The 19,396-nt window shown below is 39.8% G+C and overlaps 1 protein-coding gene across 1 annotated transcript in view; it reads left to right on the top strand.

Moving 5' to 3' along the window:
• The first annotated feature begins 339 nt into the window (after positions 1 to 339).
• Positions 340 to 19,396, top strand: part of cebpz.S (CCAAT enhancer binding protein zeta S homeolog) — a 37,803-nt gene continuing 18,746 nt past the window's right edge. The window contains exons 1-9 of the mRNA XM_018265296.2: positions 340 to 655; positions 2,879 to 4,359; positions 5,379 to 5,610; positions 7,420 to 7,579; positions 8,080 to 8,168; positions 10,101 to 10,154; positions 12,183 to 12,285; positions 14,670 to 14,735; positions 15,488 to 15,554. Coding sequence (XP_018120785.1) covers positions 524 to 655; positions 2,879 to 4,359; positions 5,379 to 5,610; positions 7,420 to 7,579; positions 8,080 to 8,168; positions 10,101 to 10,154; positions 12,183 to 12,285; positions 14,670 to 14,735; positions 15,488 to 15,554 — 2,384 coding nt within the window. The 5' untranslated portion in view covers positions 340 to 523. The remainder of the gene's footprint in view (positions 656 to 2,878; positions 4,360 to 5,378; positions 5,611 to 7,419; positions 7,580 to 8,079; positions 8,169 to 10,100; positions 10,155 to 12,182; positions 12,286 to 14,669; positions 14,736 to 15,487; positions 15,555 to 19,396) is intronic.

Genomic DNA, 19,396 nt, shown 5'->3' with positions numbered 1-19,396 from the left:
TAAAAAGGGGAAACGTGTGAAAATGTTCGCGTGAGGAAAATCATTAAAATGCTATAGTTTAGACTTGATTAATAGCGTTTTATCTGGTAAGTCAATCAAGAACCAAACATGGGGTAAATTTATCCTTGCAGTTTACATTTACTGATATGCCATAAAGTCAAATGATTGCTGCTTTTCTGCAGCTTGGCTTGAATGTGTTCCTCGTGCTTCTACCGTGTCTTTAAAAAGATAATGCAGTCGTGCTATTTAATATCCCACATTTCCACCTGCTGCAACACCAACCAAAAGAAAGTTAATTTCTTGATCACATGGAGTTGTTTACATTGCGCAAGGGAGGGCGCTGAGATACAACGTCACTCACTCCTTCGACAAACTCATTTCCTGTGCGACTTGGCGCTTCCCACTACCCTGCAGACACGTGGTAAAATGATGTCACTCGTGACGGGAGAAGGTCCATGTGCTGCATAGGAAACAGTGGTTCAGTTTCAGCCGTCATACAGGCAGTAGTTACTGATAGCTTAGAATGGACGCCATCAAATCGGAGAGCTTTAGCGGCGGACAAAACAAGAGTGATATCGGGGATGGAGCTGATATGGGAGAAGATCCAGAAAATGGATTCACTCTTGAGGAGGTTTTGCGTTTAGGGGGAACTAAGGTATCCTTCTCTAACTCGGAATAAATGTCCCTTGATCTTTATATTCTAATAATCTACTGTAATTTTACAAAAAAAAATAGTTTTTACTTTGTGCATTAAGCATCTGTGGGATTGCATGGGTTAAAGGAGAATTAAACCCTATAAATGAATATGGCTTAAAATGCCATATTTTATAAACTGACTATATTGCACCAACCTAATATTTCTGATGCTCAATAGCAGCAATGATCCAGGGCCTCAAACTTGTCACAGGGAGTCACCATCTTGGAAAGTGTCTGCAACACTCTCATGCCATACCTCCCAACATTTTGGTAGTAAAAAGAGGGACAAAAAATGTTCGTACGTAGAACAGTGAAAGTTGTTGACCACACAACTTTCTGTGGCCACCCCCCCCCCCTAATTACGATGTTCATTTGACAAAATTTGGCAGGTTATGAAAGTTTGAAAATATTTCTCTTTATCTAAACTGTTTTTTTGTGTCCCAAAATTGTTACAAAGTATCTTATTTGCACCTGTTAGTTTTTCTGTGCTCTCTGCTAAAAGCCAATTAAGTGAATTAAGTGAGAAACTTTGTTTCTTTTTCTGGCTGTTCAGTGCAGAGAAAATAGGGACTTTCCAGTACAAATGAGGGACTGCAGGTTGAGCCGTCAAAAGAGGGACTGTCCCCCCGAAAAGGGGACAGTTGGGAGATATGCATATGCTCAGTTGTCTCTGAGTGGCTGGTGAGAAGCTAAGCTTAGAGGTTGTTGCCAATTATCAAGCAGAAAATGAGGTTGGCCTGTAATATAATATGATGCTACAAGCCTGAACATTAGATTTTTTATGCTATTTGCACTGGTGTCTGTGCTGCCATGTACTAATTATCTGTATTAATTACTAATCAGTCTTATATTATGACATTTATAGTTTATATGTACTGTATAGTTTGTTGGTCCCTAAGTTCAATAAGTGACAGCAGCACAGAGCATGTGCAGTGAATCAGCAGAAAAGAAAATGGGGAGCTACTGGGGCATCTTTGGAGACACAGATCTTTACTGCTGTGCTGTGGTTGCCTTGGGCTGGTACACAAGCCCAAAACATAATGTACAACATTTCTTTAGTTAAGATTTAATTCTCCTTTAAAGCAAATTGCATGGATTGGCTACAGGGATTTTTAATGGTGCACTAAGCTGCTCCACATGTTGCTTCTTTTTTTTTTTTTTTTTTTTTTTTTTAAAGCTGATATTGGCATATTACTAATGTGCTTAATACTAATATGGTGCCTAGTTTTCCTGTCAATGCGCAGACTGGCTTTGTGTCATAAGGCTTGTAAATTGTATTGCAATCCATTTTCTAGCAAATTCCAAGAAGGTATATCCAAATTATGGAAAGAGCCCCCCACCCGTTATCCCATACCTGTATATACAGTTGTTGATGCAAGACTGATTAGATTAGTAATGTAACCAAATTCCTGCAACATGGCAAACAAAATTCTGCCTTTAAAACTGATATAAGAATATGACCAATGTGACCTGATTTTATGCTAATGTGTTGTCTAACCTTCGCTTCCCAACAGCAGCTTAGATATAAATGCATATTAGCAGTGCCTCTGAAATGTCTAGTATAATAAGATCCAAGATGTAGAACTGCTTTGGACATCTTTGAAAGCAGAGATCATTACTATTATGGGGCTGCTAAACCTTGGAGCTTGTACAATATGTATAGTGTATGAAATAAAATCATTTATAGCTGTATTTTTAGAAAGCTTTAGTTCACCTTTAAGGGAACAGTGGATCCAGTTGTATGTCAGACACAATTCAGATTTCAAATCAACTTACTGATCAAACTAATGGACTAATAAGGCAATACTTTTATAAACCCTTTGAAAAGCAACTAATTTCTAGATTGTGCTGCCTCAAGCCCTGTAATTAAGACCTGGTGCAAATACATGTGCAGACAATTCAAAGAGCCTGGAAGAATTGGTTTGCTTAAAAGTATGCCTGTCCAGATTTTTAATGTAAATGTATCGGCGTGTTCTGAAGCAGAGCTATAGAATGGTTGGTGGACAGTGTATATCATACTTTTCTTAAAAGTTTGTGTATTTGAAAAATAGTTTTTAATTCTAAAACAAGTGTAGTAGTGACATTTTATTTTTAATTAAATAATATATTCGATGTGTGCATTCTTAGATTATTAATCTCTATGGTTTGCAAAATTTGACTTTTACCTTTTTTGTCTATATAGCAAGATTTTATCATGCTAGCTGGTGTGGATGAAGGAGAAGAAATCATAGATGGCGATAAGAAAGGAGAAATAGATGATCTTGAAGAGGGAGAGCTGCAAACATTCATAGAAAAGCTGGGTATAAAGAAATTGTCAATTGATTTTATTGGTGAAGAAAACAGTGCAAAGCAGAAGAAGGAGAAAATACAGCCTGAACACAGTAACGTAAATAAAAGTAAACCAACAACAGTTGCTACAGAAAGTAATAAAGACCTGAAGAAAAAGAAAGCAAATGTGAAAAATGATGCTGATAGTTTGAAAGCACCATTAAAAATTAAAGGAAAAGCAGTGTTTGAATTTACTGAACGAACAATATTGTTACTCAAACCTGGTGGGAAATGGTTTGATCATGAATATACAAGTGAATTCACTATGCAGCATCAAAATGAGGACATTGTTAGCAAATATAAAAGCTTAGCAGAAAGACTGTATGAAAATGAGAGAAATTTGTATAAAAACAAGAAGGAACTGCAAAAAGGAGCAAACTCTTCATGGATGAAAACTGTTGTTTCAACTGGGACATTGGGAGATAGGATGGCAGCCATGACAGTCCTTATTCAGGATGCACCTGTTCATACTCTGCAATTTGTTGAGAACTTGGTGAACTTGGTTAGAAAAAAAGGTAGCAAACAGCAGAACCTGATGGCCCTTGATACAATTAAAGATTTGCTGTTATCTGATCTTTTACCAGATAATCGTAAACTTAACACATTTCTACAGCACCCATTTGACAAACTGGAGGAAGTCTCTAGTGGCAACAGGGATGCAAGAGATCGACGCCTCATATTATGGTTTTTTGAGGATCGGCTTAAAAAGCAAGTTGCAGAATTTGTCAAAGTGCTCGAAACCTTGTCTCATGATAACTTGGTGGCCACTAAGGCCAAATCTTTGAATGTAGCCCATGAACTTCTCTGTAATAAACCTGAAGAAGAAAAATCGCTCTTGGTACTGATAGTCAACAAACTGGGTGATCCTCAGTACAAGATTGCTACCAAGGCATCATACCTGCTTGAGACATTGCTCAGTAAGCATCCTAATATGAAAACAGTAGTGTGCCTAGAAATTGAGAGGTTGTTGTATCGGCCAAATATCAGTGAAAAAGCACAGTACTATGGAGTTTGTTTCTTAAACCAGATAATCTTTTCTCATGAAGAAGCAGACCTGGCCAATCAACTCATTACTGTATATTTTTGTTTTTTCCGGGCATGTGTGAAGAAGAAGGATCTGGACTCCAAAATCCTACGAGCTTTGTTGACCGGAGTAAATAGAGCTTATCCATATGCACAGATCGGAAATGAAAAGGTCAAAGAGCAGCTTGATACCCTTTTTAAAATTTTGCACATTGTTAATTTTAACACAGCAGTGCAGGTCCTGATGTTGCTTTTTCAAGTAATGGACTCTCAACAGACTGTGTCAAACCGATACTACGGAGCATTATATAGGTAAAACATATTAAAAAAAAAAAAATTGTCCAGACTTTAGAAATAATCAGCAACCATTAAAATGTAGGCCTGTTACAACTGGGTTGAAGTGATATTGAAAAGAACCACATGCTGAAAAATAAACTAATTACCTCCAAAACACAACCAGTCTTGTGGTATCTTACAGTACAGTAGAATATTGTACTGTATAATAGCTGCACAGACTGGGACAAGGATTTTCTATCCAGTCAAACGGATATAAAATGACACTTCTACAGAGTAGAAGAATATGAACACATATTCTTAAAGCATATTATGCTTTAGTCACACTTACTCAAGGGCATGCAGGTTTAAGACGTTGTTTAGACTCAAACTAGTAGGTAGTCACATGACCTGTGCCATCTATAATGCCATGTAGACTCAAAGGCTTCTGTACCAACAACAGAATTGAGCAGGGCAATATATTTTCTTGCACAGACATATAATAACTCTCATTAGAGACTTAAAATTTATAATTTATACTCCAACCTCCCTGAGCATCAGGCTGCCCCATTCCTAGCCTCCTGTAATAGGGCTATAAATGGTATAGGAGCCCTGTGCGTGATGATAATCCGCTTAGGGCAGTGACAAGATTTGTCAACCGCAACTGTTTATGATTGACTGCGGGTGATAAATCTCCAGAAAATGCCTCTCCATTTGAAATAATTGAAATCGCTGGTGATATGACCAACATATTGCAATTTACTGAAATAAATATATGTATATATTTATATATACACATGGGCAAGGTTACATTAGACAAGAGATCCCTCCAGTCTCCATGATTCTTGTGGATTTTTGGCCTGGCATTTTCCCTATGTGCAAAGTGATAGGCAGATGCTATTCATGTCAATTACTGCTTTATTGGGCAGGTCTGAGTGGCCTTGAAAATTTCACCTCCTGTGGCAGCGGCTTTTCTTTATGCATGGGATAACTGAGTGACCCTTTGGTGAAACTGATTTTGCTAAATGTACTTTCGATTTTGCTTATTGTCATTTCAGAAAACTATTGGATCCTGGTCTCTCTCAGGCTTCCAAGCAAGCAATGTTTCTAAACCTTATTTACAAGTCTATGAAAGCTGATGTAGTACTAAGACGTGTAAAGGCATTTGTGAAAAGATTATTGCAAATCTCATGTTGTCAGAAGCCATCGTTTATCTGTGGAACTTTGTATCTCGTATCAGAGATTATAAGAATGAAGCCAGGTTTGAAAATTCTGCTACAAGAAAATGGGGTATGTTTGTGTTCTATTTCACTTCTTTCTTATATGTCTTGAGGAAAAACAATTTTCCTCCAGATTGCTGTGTGTGTTTAAACACGATTTCTGTTATAGTTGCAAACTTGCTAAACCCTTAAAAAGGGCAATGGATCACTGGACAATGTAAACTAGTAGAAAGAAAATGCAGCCCTTTTTACACAAATTTACCCATCAATACTTTTTAGAAAACTTCTGCTGGTGACTGGGTATTTTACAGCTAGCAAAGCTTTGCAACCTGTTCTAAATCCTGAACCGTAAGGCAATACATGAAAGATTTTTAGTTGTACAGCTTCAAAATCAGCAATCTAAGGCATTGTTTATAATGTATGTCTTTTTCTTTCCTACTGGCATTAGTTGGAGTTTCGGGGATATGAGGTGTCATAATAAATAAATTTTTAAGGATTTTAAATGAGCTTGGGTTACAGCAGAATGGTCAGACATTATCAATTTTAAGTTATGGCTTGGGTTACAAATTGACTAAAATATTTAAATGGAATAAAATAACCATTAATTTTGTACAATTTATTGGAGAAGGAGGACCATATTATGTCCAGGTCCAGCTAGATGCAAGAGTGCCAACCACAGCAGGAAATATTTATACCAGATAAGCTACACACAAAAAAGGTGTTGGTCCCCTCTCACATGCTTCTCTAACCTTTTTCTTCTTCTATGTTTTTTCCTCTGCTTTTCTCATTCTCATGATTTATATCTCTTCATTTTCAACCCACCCTGCTCTGTTACTTTTAATTTGTGATATGCAAATTCTAATTTGTGATATCCTTCTCTTCTGCACCTATCCACATTATTTGCATTCACCCTATCCTTTGCATTTCTTCCCCCCTATTTCTCTGTTTCCTATATCTCTCGCTCATGTTCCTTTCCTGTTCCAAACTGGACCCTCATAAACAGTTACCATATGGTAATCCATTACCTGCACCATCCCCAACTGTTCTGTTCTCCTTTAATACTGAATCAGAAATCACCATAACTTGGAATTGTGAGCTTCCTAATTAACATTGAAACCATTCATATACAGTTGGAACAATTAGCAGTGTGGGAAGTGCAGGTGTTTTTGAATCTCCTGCAAGTCATTCTTGTAAGCCAGATGTAACTTTTGGGCTGCCTTTTGTACTGTACTGCTTTAAATAGGATAAAGAATGTGCAAAACTTTTTTCAGATGATTTATTTTCAGATTGTTCACCATAAATAGAATTTTTTCATCTTTGCTTTCCATCTTTTAGTTTTTGCCCGTTTCCCAAAATGTAAGTTTAATGTTTGTTTCAGTCTGACAGCTCAATGATCCAGGAGCATTCCTAACTGTTACAATTTACTACATTTAGTTGCTACATTTCTCAGCAGTATCAGTGGAATATTAGCAACTATTGTATCAACTCTCTGCAGGCCCATGGGTTTGACAACCCTGAAACTATATAATGCATTCTCTTGGGAAATAATGGGTTATGCAGTGGTCTATGTGTTGGTATTGTGCACGCAGTAAGATATTCAATGCCTCAGCAATTTATTTATTGTGAATTATGTGATTTAGTGCTTACGACACTGCATAATTGTTTGTGTACTCATCATTCAAAGTTTTCTGCTATTGTTACTGGATTGGTGTATAGTTGTACAGTGACCAAATTAACTCTCTGCAGATGTAAAATGTTTGTATACCATTTGAAGAAAACTCCATTCTTTAGCCTTGCTACTCTCGCTATGTGAAGGGATAATATACAAATTATATTGAAATCCACAAGATAAACAACATGTCCTTGTGTTTTTTTCAAGGAAAATGATGAGGAAGAGTATTTTCATGACGTTTCTGATGATGATGATGATGATGATGCTTGCAGTGAGGGACAGGAAAGCATTAAGCGTAACACTGAGGGGAAAATATCAGAAAATAAATTTACCTCATCTTCTTGGGTACACCAGGAAACACTGAAGGGTAAAAACTTCTGTATTTAAAAATGTATGATTAGAGAAAATAATTTAAGTGCTAAGATTGGTCACTACAGAGACTTTTTTATCGTGCTGTGTAAAAAACATTGGAGACAAGTATCACCAGCCCGTAGCAACCAATCTGCAATTAGATTTGAACAGTTACCTACAAGTGGGAAAACAAAAGCACAAGGCAAAATACATTTTTAGTGTCCGTAATGTGCAAAATTTGTAGTGATAAACAAAAGGGTTCCTTGTTCTCATTATTATGGGCAAATTGTACAGCTGCCCTCAGTTGTCCCAAAATGTTCACTCTTTGACAGAAAAGAAGCATAGATTTGTTTTTAAATTTCAGTGCTAAGATTCTTTGATTATTCTGCCATATTATTTGGAAGCTCAAGTGTTTATACTGACACATATGATGACAGTGATCAACTAAGTGCTTATCTTTTTTTAATTGAATATAATAAGTACAGTATGTAATCTTAAAACTTCTCATTTTATTAGGTATAAAGAATTCAAGTAATTATGATCCCTTTAACAGAAACCCTTTATTTTGTGGAGCCGATAACACAAGCCTTTGGGAGCTGAAAAAGGTAAGACAATCTCAATTTCTGCATCTGATTTTGGTGTAGCTAAAGCAATAGCACCAGTCCTTTTCTAACTGGAGCAACAACTTTGGGGTAACGTTTGTGACTTCTTACAGTGTAGCCTAAGCTTTAGGCTAATGTTGCAGCTTGTGTTTTCTCTTGGCTTTTATTTTTGTGAAGAATTTACCATAGCCCAGGGAATATTTAAAACCAGGGCTGTCCAACTGGCGGCCCGCGGGCCGCATGTGGCCCTCCAAATCAAAATCTGCCTGCTGTGTCTGTTTACCATATGTAAAATTTAAAAGGTATCACTAGATACCCCCTGCATTGTCTAAACCACAAATTCAGACTGATCCCCTGCATTGTTCACACCTGTGATCCCCCTGTATTGTTCATGCTTGTGACACCTCAATTGTTCACTCCCCTAAAGCCTGTACTGTTCACACCTGAGACCCAGACTGAAACTGCCCACATTGTTCACCTGTTCACACCTTAAAATGCTAATGGGGCACCAGCACTGTGTCACTGTATGTAGTACATATTAGACTGGTCCTGATTCCTGTCTCCTGCTCTGTTCTGCCTTCCATATGCTCCCTGTGTGTGTCATACTTTGGTATTTGTTCTGGGGGTTTGTTAGCATCTGAAAACTATTGTTAGTGGACCCTAAGGTGTTTAATCATATGCTGGGGTACTGTATTATACACAGGGGAGAAGGACGCATATGGATTTGTGGGTATGTCTTAATATGACTTAGCTTTTTTCACATATGAGTGGCATCCTTGCCAGGGCAGACACAAGGTAGTTCAGCACCCTAGGCAAGAGCTACCTACAATCAGTGCCCCCCTGTCCTGCATTACCATTTCCCTCCTTACCATGATGGTAAATATTTTAAATAAAGAGAGCAAGAAATTGTACAACACTTTTTCATTTATATTACTGCCCCCTGTACCTGTGAAAGCAACCTCAGCAGCCATCCATCATACAGCCCTCCAGCTGCCATCATATTGCCCCCAATCTTCTCCTGTGTCAGCAGCAGCCAAAAATAAATCTGATCACATTATATTGCCCCCCAAGTATTTATGTACCTGTGCCAGCGCCCAGCAGCAACAGCAAATATATGGCCCCCAAATCTGTACCTGGCTGTGCCAGCAGGAAGCTTCACACTTTACAGTAATAGAAAGCATGTCTTCAGTTCAGTGCAACTGTGCAAGGCTGAGATCAGCAAGAGTCACACCAAGCAGGCCGCCAACTCTCTGCCTCTCTCTGTCACCCAACATCAGTGACGTCATTGACACGTATATGCACGTCGCGGTTCACCGCACAGAAGGAATTATTAATTGCCGGCAAGAGGGAGAAGGGGAAGGAGATGGATTCCACCCAACTGGGTGACCATGATTACTGAAACAAATTATTAAATAAACGCTTGAAAAAAGCGCGCCCCTCAATGATGGCTCCCTAGACAGCTGCCTACCCCTAGTTCTGGCCCTGATCCCTACAGTGAGCACCAACCATTTGTTTTTTTTGGTGTGCTATAAATGTGGGCATGGTCTTGCGGTAACATGGGTGTGGTTTAAAGTGGGTGTGGTCTAAAACAGGGAGTGGCTAACACTGGCTTCCGTTATCGGCCCTCCACCATGTAGATTGGAAAAATTCCGGCCCTCGGTACCATAGAAGTTGGACAGCACTGTCTTAAACAGTTCCACCAGTTTACCTCCCAGGTTTGCCTTGGTGCAGATTGGAGACTTGTGCAGTATACTAAATTTGGAATTTCTGATTATGCTGTGTAACTCCAAGTCCAGTGAGGGATCCCTGGAAACATCAGAAATGATAATAGAAAGGATCACCAGCCTAGGAAATAAACTTTCTTTGTCTTTCTTTCTCATGCCATAAAACTACAGTATACCATTTTCTGTTCCTAACAATTTTCTTTTTCAACAGCTCGCTGAACACTTCCATCCATCTGTTGCGCTTTTTGCAAAACATATTTTGGAGGTAAAAATTTTGTTTGAATAACAAAATATATATCTTCTCAGTGTTACAAATTTAGTGTTCTCTAACCACCCTACAATTTTTCACAATATTTCTACCAAGAAGCCCTGTACAGTCTTTATTTGTTTGTGCATCTGTAACTAATTCAAGCTAATTAAGTATTGGCTATTAACACAGATTTTTATTACCAAATATTTATGGCATGTAATTGGTTTAGCTTAGTAGTTAAGCTTAGTAGTTATGTAAAGCCACAAGGCAATTCATACATTGCTTTACTTTCAAGGAACAGTAACAGCAAACAATTAAGGTGTTTTAAAGGAATGACAATGTAATATAGCTTGCCTTATACTGGTAAAAGTGGTGTGCTTGTTTCCAACAAATATAGTTCCAGTAACAAATTGTTCTGTAGCAATGGCCATTCAAGCACAGGATACATAGTAGATGATAGTGAGGGTAATGAGTTCTGAAAAATCTCATTGTATACTATAGAACGTATCTGGTATCTGCTGTGTAACCTGTGCCTTTTTTTCCTTTTTCATCTTTAAAGGGGTAGTTCACCTTTAAGATAACTTTTTTTTTTTAAACTTTATTTTATTATGTTATAGAACGGCCAATTCTAAGCAACTTTTCAAATGGTCTTCATTACTTATTTTTTTTATAGTTTTATAGTTATGTCTTTTTCTTCTGATTCTTTGCAGCTTTCAAATGGGCGTCACTGTCCCCTCCTTAAAAAACAAATGCTCTGTAAGGTTACAGATGTATTGTTATTGCTACTTTTCATTGCTGATCCTTCTATTCAGACTCTCTCCTATTCATATTCCAGTCTCTTATTCAAATCAATGCATGGTTGCTAGGGTAATTTGGGCCTTAGTTACCAGATTGCTTAAAATTCAAATTAAAGTGCTGCTAAATAAAAAGCTAAATAACTCAAAAACCTTCAATAATAAAAAATGAAAACATATTGCAAATTATCTCAGAATGTCACTCTCTACATCATACTTAGGGGCAGATTTATTAAAGGTCGAACTGAATTTTCTATTTAGAAAACTTCAAATTAGTTTTTGGGTACTTCGACCATTGAATAGGCCAAATTCGACTTTGATTCGAATTGAAAATACTTCATAGATTCGACCATTCGAAAATCGAAGTACTGTCTCTTTAAAAAAACTTCGACTTCGCCACCTTAAACCTGCCGAATTGCTATGTTAGCCTATGGGGACCTCCTAGAACCTATAGCCAGTATTTGGCTAAGTCTTGAGAAGTCGTAGGATTTTTTTGTAAAATTGTATGATTAAATCGTACGATCGTACAATCTTAAAAATCGTTCGACTTCGAATGTCGGACTACCCTATTCGATGGTCGAATTTCGACGTTTTTTTCACTTCGAAATTTCGACCCTTGATAAATCTGCTCCTTAAAGTTATCTCAAAGTTGAACAACCCCTTTAAATGACTGCCCCCATGGCTACACAGCAGCTTCTTTATATCGTGATTAAAGAACACTCTAGTAAAATATAAGAATATTATCAGTTACCGAGGAGTTCCATGACCATATAATAACACAAATCCGATGTGCGAGCATTTTTATACAGATCATGGAACTCCGAAGTGACTTCTATAATCCTGATATTTTGCAACAGGGAAAACTTTCTTTATTATAATACACACGTTTCAACTAGTCGTGACAGAAATGGCATGACTAAGCTCCGATTATAACAGATGACATCACAAAGCACCGTTTATAAGGATATAATTTACAGGATATTCAGGACTCTTCTGTTTTATATAAACTATAATAGAGTTTCTGAAGCACACACAACAGTTGTACTAGTGAAGCGCAGTACATTATATTTTCATTTTAAATACTTAACATTTTTTAGTATTACTGTTCCTTTAATATAGTTTAGTTAACCAGAATTTAGGCATAAGCTGTGCAAGAGGTAACTAGAAGCTAGGAAGGATGAAGTTAGAGTAGACTCTTTAGTCAACAATGAAACAGTCCCAAATAAAGGGGGAAAAATTTGTTTTCCAGGGTAGTCCTATCCAATATACAGGCGACCCACTTCAAGATTTCACTTTGATGAGATTTCTTGATCGCTTTGTATATCGTAATCCAAAAGCACCAAAAGTTACAGGTAAGCAAAAAGAAACAAACTGCTTTATTTGGTACAATTCTACATATGTAGCCTACTAAATACTGATTTTTAAAGTTAAAATTTGTCTCCTTAATTATGTTAAATTATAAATATTCTCCATATGCTGTTTTTGACACTCTTACTGCCCAAAAAATTGTTAATCGCCCCCATTAAATTGAACGTTTCCAGTTCACCCAATTAGTTTTTATTACTGACTATGCCACGTAGCAGACCTTGGCATTAAGTATTATAAGACACCAGTGCTCAGACTAGACACTCATAATATGTGTGTTACAGTTTTTTTCCTTTGTCCTGCTAATGCTTTTTATCCTAGTTTCTCTGCAAATTTACCTTGTCATGGGATCAAAATCCTGCAGTTATATAAACATTGCATCTTACACAAGATATTGGGCTTCTCTAGTCCGAATGCTCTGTTTTCAGGCTTTGGACAACTGGGTTTTTTATCTGGAGTCGTATCTCAGTCTCGTGTCAGACTTTGCAGATCTTGCCCCTTAGACAAACACAGATTGAGACTCTGATGCTCCTGTACTTCGATACCTTACCCCGACCCAGGTGCAGACAGACACGGTGAATTTTAGCATCAAAATGCAAACTCTCGCGTTGTGGCACCAAAATCCACTGTTTGTGCCTGCACCCATATTGAGGCAATGCATTTAAATACAAGTATTTTCAAGAACAGAGGAGGAGCGGATTCTCAGGCTGTGTTTCTCTGCAGGTCAAGATCCGCTGTCTGACACAAACCATAGGTGGTATTGGGTGGTTTTTATTATGTCAGATTAAGGCAGCAGGGACAATTTAGAGAGCTTCTCCGCAAGCGGAGAAACAACATATTTAAAGATTTTCTTACGGATAGCTAGAATTGAATCCATAAAGCATGCCGGACTGCTTCTCTGTAAGGAAAAGGAAAGTCCTAAAGGGGAACTAAAGTCTAAAATAGAATAATGCTATAAATGGTGTATTTTGTATACTAAGCATAAACATGAACTTACTGCACCAGAAGCCTAATAAAACAAATCATTTATGCTTTCAAAGTTGGCTGCAGGGGTTCATCATCTTGTAACTTTGTTAAACATCTTTGCAAGACCAAGACCATGCACATTCTCAGTATGGTCTGGACTAGTTGAGAGGTTAAGCTTTATGGATCGTCATAAATTATCAAAATAGCACAAGCCGAATATCTGCCAGAAGCCAATATAGCAAGACTGATTAATAATCAGAATATGCAGACTGCACTGGTTGTGTGGAGACAAATCTCTACATGGTCATTGGCTGCTCTACAGGGCTCCCCTCTGTAGTTTGAAAGTATGATTGTTTCCCTGCAGAGCAGTTAGGGACTGTCTGAAGTTTCTTATCTGCAGCAGTCAGAACAATTAAAACAATGGTGAAATTTCACTGCAAACGGTCAGGTTTGTTATAAAAAAAAGCACATATTTTTTAATTGAAGTATATTGGAGATACTGTAGATTTATTTTTCATTAAAGGGATACTGTCATGGGAAAAAATTTTTTTTCAAAATGAATCAGTTAATAGTGCTGCTCCAGCAGAATTCTGCACTGAAATCCATTTCTCAAAAGAGCAAACAGATTTTTTTATATTCAATTTTAAAATCTGACATGGGGCTAGACATATTGTCAATTTCCCAGCTGCCCCAAGTCATGTGACTTGTGCTCTGATAAACTTCAATCACTCTTTACTGCTGTACTGCAAGTTAGAGAGATATCACCCCGCTCCCTCCCCCCCCCAGCAGCCAAACAAAAGAACAATGGGAAGGTAACCAGATAGCAGCTCCCTAACACAAGGTAACAGCTGCCCGGTAGATCTAAGAACAGCACTCAATAGCAAAAACCCATGTCTCACTGAGACACATTCAGTTACATTGAGAAGGAAAAACAGCAGCCTGCCAGAAAGCATTTCTCTCCTAAAGTGCATGCACAAGTCACATGACTGGGGGCAGCTGGGAAATTGACAAAATGTCTAGCCCCATGTCAGATTTCAAAATTGAATATAAAAAATTCTGTTTGCTCTTTTGAGAAATGGATTTCAGTGTAGAATTCTGCTGGAGTAGCACTATTAACTGATGCGTTATGAAAAAAACATGTTTTCCGATGACAGGATCCCTTTAAAGAAAGTAAAAATGTGTTTTTATTTTTTTGCTTTTACATCCACTTTAAGGAAAAGCCTTAAAGCAATTTTCACCTGAAATGTGACCTTGTTGGCGTTTTAATGCTGAAAATAATTTAAGAAGAATAAATAAAAATAGCTGTCAATGAACCCCATTTTATTTTCTCAAAGCCACTTTGTTAAACTTCATAAACGTTTCACATTGTGGATTTGTGACAATTAGACTTTTTGTTTGTACACAGAAAACAACAGAGGTTATTTAATGCACCGAAGGAAGAAGCAGTATATGAATGAGATGAAGCTTCCAGGTAATGATTGATTTAGTTAAATTTTATGATTTATTTAGATTTTTTTCACTATGGTAGATTTAATATGTACTTTATTATTCTGTGTTTTCATGTTCACTGCAGTTTACCAAACACAATTGTGATGGGTCTTTTTTTTTTTTTTTTCAAGAACAATTCGGTAGCCCTTTAATAGTATTTCCATGAAAATATGTCTGTATAAATCTGAAACACTCCCATCTCCCTCTATACCTGTCAGATTTCAGTGCCATTTTTTTCTGACTGGTGTACACTTCATCCTAGATTTTGGGTGGTACAAAGGCCTAATAGCATGCACATACTTGTTTATGTAGTCCTTAAGCCCTTTGGGTCTTAATATTGCCCCAAACTCCGCTTAATCTCTGTAGTTAAGTGTCTCTTAAATAGTTATACTAGGGTTGTGAAGCAAGCTAGAGATTTAAAAACAAAAAACACAGCGTTGATAAGCAGAAATCCATGCCAGAAATCTTAAATGTGCATTTTTGCAGCCTAGGTCTGCCCAACACAGCTCGGTGTGTGTCCAATAGGATGCTTTTTATTTACTAGTATTGTTTCAACAAGTATTAACAGGCAAAGGTGAGTTTTGTCTGCTGCTGTTTTTGTGTGCCAGTGGGGTAAAATGCAGAGTGTGTCTTATCTCTAAAATATGCGCAAATTCGAAGTGTCCTGTCTTTTTTTTAAAATATGTGATTCAATTGTATATGTAATTTTTTAATTGGACAAAATTGTATTCTTAGTTAACAGCCCTGCATTCCTGGAAAAGGAAGAAACTGAAATTCCTGTAGACGAAGTATTCTTTTACAGGTAACGTTCATTGAGTTTTAAACTATAGTGAATGGAGTGTGTTTTTGTGTATACCCATTATAATTACAGCATAATATATAGTTTTCTTAAAGGGATACTGTCATGGGGAAAAAAAAAATTCAAAATGAATCAGTTAATAGTGCTGCTCCAGAATTCTGCACTGAAATCCATTTCTCAAAAGAGCAAACAGATTTTTCTCTTGCCTAATTGGGGGACACAGGCACCATGGGGGATGAAGATCCTGCAGCAGGAGATTGGACACTAAGTTGTTAAAAGTTGACTCCTCCTCCTGCTCTGGGTTTCATCCCCTGTCTCCTCTCCTAACAACCTCAGTTTCGTTTAGTGTCCTCAGAAGGAGAAGACACATATAACCTGTGGCTGGAGCAATTGATCAAGACTACGTGTTACGATCATGCCACATTTAGGGGCCATTGATCCTTTCAAGAGCCTCTCCAGCTATACCAAATTGCCCTACAGCCTTCCCGCTCTACGGAGGTCTGCAGGCTTGCTCCTATCTCCCTGCGCTGCTTCCCGCTCTTCGGAGGCCTGCAGCAGCGCACAGCACACTAGTCTGGTGTCTGGTAGGTATACTACAAATACAGATATATGTGTTTGTTCATATATATTTTTATTTGTAAATTCTATAGGGAGATTCTACAAAAGGGCATGGACCAGCTGGTGTTCTTGTGAGTATGAACTAATTGTTTCACTCTACTGTAGCTTACCCCTTGCGGCCCCCTTAGCGTTGCCACACTCTTCCCTGGTTCTCTCTCCCCTGAGTAGTGCTCCGTTTTGGCCTGTTTCCTTCCCTACAGTCTCCCAACGGTTCCTCCCGCCTCTCTTTCTTGGCGCGGCTTCTTGCGTTCCACGCTGGAACGCACTTCCGCTTCCGCCCAGCGTTCCTGTAGGACGCGCCATTTTCTCTGCGCCTCTTCATTCACGCGGCACACGGAGCGGTTCACCTGTTCTCTGCAGGCAGCTGCTACTCTCTGCAGGGACTCCCTTCAACTGTTACCAAGGACAGGAACGGAGCTTACAGAGTCTCTGTCTCTCTCCCTTCTCCATTGTCAGGCAAGTACCTGTCTTTTACTGCGTCTTGGCCTTAGGTTCAGGGTCCCTTATCCCATATACCTTTCTGTCTCCACAGGCCCTTCAAGCCAGAAAGTCTCTCTCTATCTGCCATCCACCCCTCACTTGACTGGGGACCCCTGTCTCAAAAAAAAAAAAAAAAAAAGATCTTTTATTTACCTTACAAGGAGCATCATGGCAGACAAAACAGAAGAGCCCAGGACCTCCAAGTCCTCAGCTCTTACTCGCTCCCATACTCAAATTTCATTTTTGGCCTGCACACAATGCAAAGCTAAATTTTCCACCGCTTCGGCTGATTCAATGTGTTTAGCATGCAGACCACCAGACTCAGTGCCACCTCCAATGGCCAGCACTTCTGATTCTGAGTTAGTCAGGGCGTTATCACTCTCACTTGCAGGCATCCAAAACCTGGCCCGCATTCCAGAGACCCTAGACAAGGTCCTTGAGCGCCTTTCTCACCCTCCCAGGTTCGATGAACGTCCTACAGGTGCTAAAAGGCATGCTCTTTCCCCTCCAGATTCCCCAGGTGACAATTTCACTCCCTCCGATGAGGAAGGCCAAGTTTTATCAGAGGATGACTCTGACCAGGAGCATCTGGATCCAGACTTAGACTCTCCGAGAACACAAAAGGAGGTCGAAGGTCTCATACAAGCAGTACTTAACACACTTAATATTGAAGACTCAGTCACGACTATTGAACCTGCCAAGAACATCTTCAAAAGACATAAGAAAAGTTCACATGTATTTCCAGCATACGAACAACTCGACGACTTAATAAAGTCCCAGTGGAAGCACCCTGACCACAGGGTTCAGATTTCTAGGAGATTCTCTCAAACATACCCCTTTCCTCAGGAGTGCACCGATCTCTGGGCGACACCCCCAGCAGTAGATCCCCCGGTTTCCAGACTGTCAAGGAACACCACCATACCTGTAGCAGACGCGGCTGCATTCAAGGACCCTATCGACAAACGCCTCGAAGGGTTCTGCAAGTCGGCATTCACAGCGTCAGGCTCCGCATTTCGTCCAATTTTCGCTATTGCCTGGGTCGCAAAGGCCATGGAGGTCTGGGTGGAGCAAGCAGCACAACTTATTGGTTCAGAGGATCCTACTACTGACAACCTGTTGTCTCAGATTGCGGATGCTACCTCCTATATCGGCGATGCAGCAATTGACGCAGCGAAGATGGTGGCACAGGCCTCAGCCCAATCTGTGGCGGCTCGGAGGTTTTTGTGGCTAAAATCGTGGTCTGCCGATTTAACATCCAAACGCTCACTAGTCAGCCTTCCTTTTTAAGGAAAATTACTCTTTGGAGCCGAGCTTGACAAAATTATATCCCAGGCAACGGGTGGCAAGAGCACCCTACTCCCTCAGACTAGAACCAAGAGACCTCCTTTCAAACGAAGGCCCTTTTTTCGTCCCTTCAGGCAAGGCCAACGTTCAAAGACACAGACGGATAAATCCAGCTCGAATTTCCGATCACGCTATCAGGGCAAACAAAGACCCAGCTGGTCTTCCAACAAGACTACAATTAAGCCCTCCCAGGACAAGTCCAGCTCAGCATGAAGGGGTGCCCACCCCCGAAAGGATCCCACTAGGAGGCAGACTCAAATTCTTTCGGGAGGTGTGGCAAAATCATGTACGGGACCTCTGGGTCCTTCGGGTGGTTTCACAAGGACTATTGATAGACTTTACGCAAAGACCACCCCGCAGATTCTTCATTTCAAGGTTGCCCAGTCTCAGACTCAACAAAGCCAGGTTTCTCTCGGTCATACACGACCTTGCCAAGGCCGGGACCATACAGCCAGTTCCAACTTCAGACAAGGGCAGAGGGTACTACTCCAACCTATTCATGGTACCCAAAAAAGATGGGTCTCTACGACCAGTGTTAGACCTCAAAGACCTCAACCCCTTTGTTCGAAAATGTCACTTCAAGATGGAGTCAATCCAGTCAGTTTTGGCAGCTATGGAAGACGGCGAATTCATGTCAGTAATAGACATCAAGGAAGCCTACCTCCACATACCCATCCACCCGGCTCACCACCAGTTTCTCAGATTCTTCGTCGACGGTCAACACTGGCAATTTGTAGCCCTTCCCTTCGGTCTCTCATCGGCTCCTCGCACCTTCACCAAGGTCATGGCGGCAGCACTAGAGGGGTTGAGACTCAAAGGAATACCGGTCGTTCCCTATTTGGACGATCTTCTCGTAAAGGGCCCATCAGCATCCGCAGCTCATCGCCACACTACCCAGGTCCTACACACCCTGACCAACTTAGGGTGGATGATCAACTTCAACAAATCCATTCTAACTCCGACACAGACAATAGAATACTTGGGTCTGATCTTGGACTCCAGGCAGGGGAGAGCCTTCCTCCCACGGGACAAGACCAACACCCTGCAGGACAGGATTCAGACCATTCGGACGGCTCCCACGGTCTCCCTGCGGGTGGCCATGATGGCTCTCGGGACGATGGTAGCGTCCTTCCCAACGATTCCATACGCTCAATTCCATACCAGACCCCTTCAACATACCATTCTACTTCAACAAAGGAGGGATCGGAAGGATCTCGATCGCCGAATAGTCCTTCCGCACAATGTAAAACTCTCCCTCGACTGGTGGCTTCAACCACATCGCACAGCAGGCGGAAAACCATTTCCCCCACACCACTGGACAATTCTCACGACGGACGCCAGCCTACGGGGTTGGGGAGGCGTACTAGAGCAAACGACGGTCCAGGGCCTTTGGGATCGAGAAG

The sequence above is a fragment of the Xenopus laevis genome, chromosome 5S (assembly GCF_017654675.1).
Source record: "Xenopus laevis strain J_2021 chromosome 5S, Xenopus_laevis_v10.1, whole genome shotgun sequence".
Classification (NCBI taxonomy): Eukaryota; Metazoa; Chordata; class Amphibia; order Anura; family Pipidae; genus Xenopus; species Xenopus laevis.
The sequence above is the reverse complement of the archived record's forward strand: the minus strand, read 5'-3'. Positions and strand labels throughout refer to the sequence as shown.